Source organism: Pinus tabuliformis, chromosome 2_2 (assembly GCF_031772625.1).
Source record: "Pinus tabuliformis cultivar Carrire ecotype Pingquan chromosome 2_2, CPIR1, whole genome shotgun sequence".
Lineage (NCBI taxonomy): Eukaryota > Viridiplantae > Streptophyta > Pinopsida > Pinales > Pinaceae > Pinus > Pinus tabuliformis.
The window spans coordinates 952,065,888-952,073,966 of record NC_142300.1 but is presented as its reverse complement, the minus strand read 5'-3'; the positions used below and the strand labels follow the sequence as shown (position 1 = coordinate 952,073,966).

The following is an 8,079-nucleotide window of genomic DNA, read 5'->3' as shown; positions in this document are numbered from 1 at the left end:
CTTTAATAGAAATAAAAACACACTCAACACATGCAAGCCCTCAGATATGATATCACTCAGTGAAAGAAAAATAAACACAAGAGCGTTATCAATCCTACACACTCACCATTAAGAAGCAACCTTCACACCACTCACTTCCTGTAATTAAAACACAATATAATAACCATGGTAGAACGAGTTGGGTTGGCTGGGCCCTAGACAACCATCTCGTTTTCCTTTAATGAAAACACTCAGTCTATGAGAGAAATATTAACATTACAGGAAATAGACAAAACGGGTGCATAAACCTGGCATTGATGTTTGTTATTAATGGAAATCTCAGTCCTTATACATTTAGAGATCCATAGTCCAGTTCCAAATTGATCTGAGGAAGGGGAAGACCCCCAACACTCATCTTAGTAGCATGAGAGTACAAAGAATGGCTTATTGTCCTCCCTCCAAAGCCATGATTTGGATTTTATATAATTTACAATTACATGACAAGCTTTGAACAAGCCAAACCAAGCACAAACTGAATGAGAGGGGATCATAACAACTTCCCATCCAAAGGAGGTCTATTGCAACAATTATCTGATTAAGGAGATGCAAATCTGATACGTAATTTCTATTTTTTTGCAAATACGGGCATTTTTTGGAATTCTAGAAAAAAACATCAATTTTTATAAAACTACCTCAAAGATCCTTATATATATCTTATACCAATGTGAAATTTAGAAAATGGTTTGGAGGAAATCTAATTTTTCATGTTTTCAACAACAACCTCTCCTGGAATTTTTTGAATCAGTTCCATTGCTTGGGAAATCATGCCCGAAGTTTATTGTTTGGCTACTTTTGCAAATCCGGGATTTACATGATTTTCTACAAATCTGCCTCAAAGACCCCTTTGGATCTCCCAAACAGTGGTGAATTTTGGAAAATTGTCCATGTGTTACTCAATTTCCTATACTGGGATAAAAAGCCATGTTTCATAATTTTCATATTCTCCTTCATTTGCATGCAAATATAGGAGTAAGTTGGTCATTTGAAAGCTGCTGCGAATTTGGGGTTTGAAGCATTAAGTATTACCCAAAAATCCATATGTACAACCTGGGTGCATTTTGACTAATGTGGAGCTCGTCAAACAACATTTTGAACAAAAACCTTTTCTATGTTTTCTCGAAAATGTGCTGATGTATGGAAGCTCCAAATTAGTTGCTCTCTAGTGCAAGAATGTTGCTCTTTAGTGTAGGAACATGTCAATGAAAGATAAGTCTACCTTTGACTGTCAAAAAGGATCCAAGATTATTCCAAATGCATGTTTGTACTACCAGCTATCATTTTCCTTCGTGGCAAGCTTGAATGATGAAGTGCTCCACATATACTTGGTGCAGGATCCCTATGTGATGCAAGAACAAGACAATCTACATTAACAACATTTTAATGAGCATTAATCCTAGAAATGCATATAACGAAGGTATTCTTATATAAAATACAACCTAAGCACAAATCTTTGCTATTGCATTAAAAGAATGTAGAAAGAGTTCATAAACGGGTAAAACAAAGGCATCATATGAATAAAAAAGGTGCATTAAGTACAACAATTATGGGGTTTGACACAACCATCAACTCAATAGGAACCATTATCTCTTCTAGCCTCTTCCATAGTGTTTCCCTAGGAGCAATGTTAAAAAAAATTCTAAAGTCAACAAAGCAACATAAGAGATCAATTTTATTATTTGACATTCCCTTAAGAGTAACCAGATGATCCAGAGTTGAGTGATATCTCTTAAACCCAACTTTCCCTTTAGCCTTTTTATCTTGGCTTTAAGCTGAAGGCTAATATTTTTTTCCAAAATAAATTTATACCACTTGACTAAAATGTAACTAATCATAATAATCCTAAAATCAATTTAATATGATAAATAATATCTTATAAATACTATTATTTTTACACTGAATTTTATAAAATTATTGAAAACTATATATATATATATATATATATATATATATATATATATATATGAAACCTTCAATAAATTAAATAGAACTTTTTTTAAAAATTGTCTCGTAACTTTTTAATTTTATTAATATTTTTTATTTTTTCCAACTTCTTTACAGTAACTTATAAAAAATTTGAAAGGACAATGTCTCTTCGTATCATATTTCTTTAAACCATAAAAGTATGTCTCTTTTAATATTTTGTTTATATGTAAATACAAAATGTTCGGAAAAAGTTGAAATAATGGGTCGAATGATAGTTGGAACATTTTGTATTTGTATGTAGAACATGTTTATTTTTTATGATTTTATAAAACTTTATTTAGAAATAAATAAAAACTTTATTTTTTAAATTTTATAAATTAAAATTTAAAATTACATATTCTTACGTTGAATTTCCCAAGTAAACTCATTGATTAGATTAAATAAAATAAAAATATTATATCAAAATGTCATACTCTGTTACTTATTAAATAATAATGTATTTAAAGTTAACTAAAACATTCATAAAATCCCATATGCATTGCACTCAATGAGTTAAAACATAGACATATATCCTTTGTTAATCAAAGTTTTATTTAATTAAAATTTTAAATTAACAATTTTGTGTGTTTAATTAATATAAGAAATCAAAATTAACATTTATAATTAATGATAATAAATTTCATTTTTTTTAAATCATATATAAAATCTTATTAATAAAATAATTAATGATATTAATAATTATGTTTTATTTTAAATATTTAACTGGATATTAAAATATTCATATTTTTATAACACCATCAATATTAATCTAAATTTAAGAATTTAATCATATAATTATATAATTTGAATTTAATCATATAAAACTAGTATGTTTTGAAATTTTCTTTCCTATTATTTAGATGCAATTTAATCAACATTTTCAACAATATTGAACAATTAAATATAGCATATTTTATCTCTTAGCACACTTAATAAATATGGAGAATTTATTAAAATTTAGAGATTTATTAATTATTATATATACTAAGCATCCATAGTTTTCATTATCAATTAATTTTGTTATTTTATTATAAAATGATTGTACGAAAAAGCTTTGACATTTAAAAAAAATAGTAAGTTATTAATAAAAAATTAATGTAGATCCATCTACTTTAGTTTTTCAATAATGAACAATAACTTTAAAACAATATATATCATAAGCTTAAAATTATTGTCCATTTCAATCTCACTTTGTTTATATATTAATAATTAACAACAATTGAAAGAAATTATGTGAACTCTATCTTACATTCTTCCACAAAAGTAGGTAATTTTATCCATATTCAAACAACATTATGTCAAGTAATAATACATGGACACTTACTGAAACAACAAGGTATATTGATAAAGAACATTCAAACCATATCATTAAGTGGCATTACATATATTAAGATAGTGATGTATAGGGACAAGTTTGATTGAGCTATGTAGGGAATCGATACAAGCCATAAGAGGGTCTTCTTGTGCTGGTGGAAGGCAAACCCACAACCCAATACCTTGCTTTATCCCAAACAATGAACATAGCAATAACTCCTCCAAATCCTATCCCCATTCCTATGGCTAATGCTATCAAAGACATTTTTTCATTTACATAGCTGAGCCATTCTCTTTTCATGTTACTTTGACTGCCATTGTCTCCACCAGGTGTTTTTGTATAGTTTTGATTGCATCTTGGTAGAGGATATCCATATAAGCACTTATTCTTTTCAAATGAAGACTCATTAAAGGTGTAAAATTGTGTCCCTCTTGGAATTGGCCCACAAAGGTTATTAGATGAAACATCTAGAAAAGCCAACATTGATAATTGAGAGAGTTCTTGAGGAATGACTCCACTCAAATTATTTTTGGACAAGTCCAACTGCTCCAAAGTAGATATCTCACTAAAAGATGTAGGTATGTTTCCTTCCAATTGGTTCCCAGAGAAATTTAGTAACCTCAAGCTTCTCATGTTGCCTATGCTTACCGGGATTTCTCCGGTAAGATTATTCTTAGACAAATCAAGTATAATGTTTGTACTCCACACATATGACACATTATACTTAATCCCTTTTATGTATTCCTCCATGATAATTGGATACTGACTCCAATCATATTTATTTACAATATTTACAGCAAATCCTTTGAGCCTTTCAAGATGATATGGTATTGTTCCATTAAAATTATTGTTGGATAAATCCAACAAAAACAAGTTGGTGAGATTTGTGATCCATTGAGGAATACTACCATGAAGATTATTATAACTAATGCTTAAAACTCCTAATTTACCTAGATTTGCAAGGGTGGAAGGAAGCTCACCTGTAAATCGACACTTCCTTAAATCCAATATTACAAGCTTGGTGCAATTAGCAAAAGATGATGTTAGAGTCCCAGAGAAATTGTTAGAATGAGCGGAGAAAATATATAAAAAAATTGAATTATAAGTGCACATGGTAGGAATAGGTCCCTCCAAATTGTTTTCTAATAAATCTAATATCATAAGTGAAACTAAATTGTTAATATTATTAGGAATTTTCCCAATAAAATTGTTTGAACTTAAATATAACAAATTCAAGGAATGGAGTTCTCCTATAGCTCTTGGAATTGTCCCTTTGAGGAGGTTGTTTGACAAATCTAAATAATCAAGCTTCTTTAAACGGGCAATACTCTTAGAAATGGGACCTGTGAATTTATTTTGAGATAGATCTAGTAGCGTCAAATGATTCAAATTGAAAATGCCTTCAGGTATGTTGTGGCTAAGTTTGTTATCGGAAATATCTAAAACCGTCAACTTAGATAAATTGGAAATACCTTCCGTTAAGGTAGTGAGTTGGTTACCAACGAGAAATAACCTCGTTAAGTTAACCAAATTGGCAATACCTTCCGGTATGGTAGTGAGTTGGTTACGAGAGAGATTCAAGTACGTCAAATGGGTCAAATTGGTAATGCCCTCACATATGTGAGTGAGCCCACATTCAGAAAGCTTTAAGGTAGTTAATTTGGTCAAATTGGCAATGGAATTAGGTATCCTCCCTGTGAGGTTAAAGCTAAGAGACAGAGTGGAGAGGGGAAGTCTAAATATTTCAGAGGGAATAGAACCGGAAATACTACGACCAGAAATGTATAAATCCGAAAGTTGTGTCAAATTACCCAATTCACATGGAATTCCGCCTGAGAAGTAGTTGCCTTCTAGATCCAAGAACTGTAGCTTCTGTAGCATGCCCAACTCGACTGGAATAGGACCACTGAACATATTGCGACCAAGGTCCAGGTACTTCAGTTTCTGTAACAGGCCCAATTCCATTGGAATACGACCACGGAGCTTATTGTATCTGAGGTCCAGTGTTTGTAGTGCTTTAAGGTGGCCAAACTCGGCCGGAATTCCTCCAGTGAAATAATTACGAGAAAGATCCACCGTGCGCAGATTATGGAGCTTGCCAAACTCGGCCGGAATTCCTCCAGTGAAATCAATAAAAGAAAGATCCACGGTGCGCAGATTATGGAGCTTGCCAAACTCGGCCGGAATTCCTCCAGTGAAATGATTACCAGAAAGATCCACGGTGCGCAGATTATGGAGCTTGCCAAACTCGGCCGGAATTCCTTTAGTGAAATGATTAAAATAAATATCCACGGTGCGAAGATTATGGAGCTTGCCAAACTCGGCCGGAATTCCTCCAGTGAGATCATTATCAGAAAGATCCACGGTGCGCAGATTATGGAGCTTGCCAAACTCGGCCGGAATTCCTCCAGTGAAATAATTAAAAGAAAAATCCACGGTGGGCAGATTATGGAGCTTGCCAAACTCGGCCGGAATTCCTCCAGTGAAAGCATTACCAGAAATATTGAATGTGCGCATTAATGAGAGGTTGCCAACAAAGGATGAAACTGTACCTTCCAATGATCCATCAAAGAGGTCAATGGCGGCCACCGTTTTGGTTCGTGGTTTGCAGCGAATACCGAACCAGGAGCACATGTTGTCGGAGTTTTCCGCCGTCCAGTTGGACAGTAGGCCAAATGGATCCTCTGTCACGGCATTTCTGAACGACAAGAGGGCATAGAGGTCGCTTTTATCGTGGGCGTCCGTTGAAGATAAATTGAATTCACGTTCCTCCACCATGCGTTCAGAATCAGAATGACCCACCGGAAGCCACGGGAATCCAGCGGCCATGTGCTTATAAGAAGCAGCATCTTCCCGATGCGTTGCTGCAGGCAGAGGGACAGCCATGATGCAGAGCAGCACTAATAATGATATCACAAACAGAAGATCCATTTCTCTCTCTACAACAAAATCTCTCTCACAACCCGTGAGTTGTGTGTTGTACACGCATCTCTATATATACACACGGCGGTTCTGATAATGGAGAATCTGTGTAAGTCACGGTGAAGACGCGGAACGATTGGTGTGGCCAGAAATGAAAAGAAATTGTTGAAAATTATCTGTGTGGTATCAATTCACTCTTAGAGCGTTAGCCTCACGGTGGCCATTGGTCCTTTTAGCAAGATAAGATTAAATAATTGTATTTATATTTAAGTCACGGTGAAGATGCGGAGAATCCGTGTTAAGAGCGTTAGCCTCACGGCGGCGGTTCTGATAATGGAGGATCCGTGTAAGTCACGGTGAAGATGCGGAACGATTGGTGTGGCCAGAAATGAAAAGAAATTGCTGAGTGCGTGGATTGAAAATTATGTGTGTGGTATCAATTCACTCGTAGAGCTACAGCCTGACGGTGGCCACTAAAATCTCTCTTAACAACCTGTATACACACGGTGGTCACGTTGAAGATGGAGGAGGAGTAGGCATCGAAAGAAAGTGTTGAACAACGCCTTTGAAAATAATTTGTGTGGTATCACTTCACTCACATTTAGCGTTATCCTCACGGCGGTCGTTGGTCTTCGTGGCACCGGAGAAGGAAAAAGAATGAGATTCTTTATGAGTAGAGGTGTACCAGAAAATGAAAGGGGCACGAGAGGAGAAAAAATGCAGCAGTATCGGTGGCCTTTCTGCAAGTAACCGCGCACCAGAGGGAAAAATGCAGCGGTCATGACTCTTCCTACAACGTAAAAGAAAAGGATATATGAGAAGTTTATAAGATTTTAAAAGCCAAATAAAATATCCTTTGCTGGATGCTTAATGATATATTAAACTTCAAATTTATGTGAAAATTGTTATATCCATTTATATTATAAAAAATTAAGAAAGGAGTTGTTTTAAAATTTTAAAGTAATGACCAAACGAGAATTAAACCCTAGTGGAATATATATATTTCAACGGTAGTGATATAAATTTAAATATTAGTGATTTGATTTCATATTTTTGTATTAATTTTTTAAAATATAAATTTTACATTAAGCAAATAAAAAACCAATCATTTATTTTTATTTTTTTTTCGAAGGTGGCAAAACCTATCAAACTCAGGTGTCAAATCAACACAGCCATCTCTGGCTGCTATCCGCGAATGTCGGTTTGACTCATCACTGTTATCAAGGAAAACCACGCCACTTGTAATAACCCGCTGGTGGTCCGTAAGGGAGCAGGCTTTCACTCCTGCCAGATGCCTCTGGGTCTTGGGCCGTTAACCTGTTTCCTTACGTCCGAGGAAGACGAGCTCTTAGCCAAGCAGAAGCAGTTTTACGGCATACTCCAGGCCGAAAAACCAATCATTTATTATTCAAACATGTTTTGAAATTATATAATTTTGTTTATATTAAAATAATTAATTTAAAATAAAAATAATTATATTATTTTTGGCCAACTATATATATTTATAATTCTTCTTACGCACCTTTATAGATAAAGGAAGAGCCGCGTGCGTAGAAGTCACGTTGAGGATGGAGAATGAGTGTGATGATATGGTTGAACAACAACTCCACTGAATGATTTGTGTGGTATCTATTCACTCCTATGTCGCGTTACCCCCACCGCAGCTGTTGGTCTTCACGACACGAGAGAAGGAAAACAAATTAAAGATCCATCCTCCGTTTCCGACCAGAGAGTTTTCTAAAGCACGTGAGCTGTGTGTGTTCTTGTCTATATATACACAGCGGTTGTAATGAAGAAGCCATGTAAGTGACGTTGAGGATGGAGAAGGAGTGGGCATCCAT

The 8,079-nt window shown here is 34.4% G+C and overlaps 1 protein-coding gene across 1 annotated transcript; it reads right to left on the bottom strand.

Moving 5' to 3' along the window:
- Positions 1–262: 262 nt before the first annotated feature.
- LOC149196355 (uncharacterized) lies at positions 263–6,312 on the bottom strand. The gene is made up of 2 exons (XM_089403731.1): positions 5,128–6,312; positions 263–1,375 (listed from the first exon to the last, which is right to left on the bottom strand). The coding sequence occupies exons 1-2, from the start codon at positions 6,245–6,247 to the stop codon at positions 1,314–1,316; spliced, it is 1,182 nt and encodes a 393-aa protein (XP_089259857.1). The 5' UTR covers positions 6,248–6,312; the 3' UTR covers positions 263–1,313.
- Between the last annotated feature and the right edge of the window lie 1,767 nt (positions 6,313–8,079).

Bases quoted from the DNA above. Each gene is read 5' to 3' on its own strand.
- LOC149196355 (XM_089403731.1), bottom strand. From the start codon at position 6,247: ATGGATCTTCTGTTTGTGATATCATTATTAGTGCTGCTCTGCATCATG. The intron at 1,376-5,127 runs GTAATTTGACAC...TGCATCACATAG, and splicing joins CGGAATTCCATGTGAATTGG to GGATCCTGCACCAAGTATAT.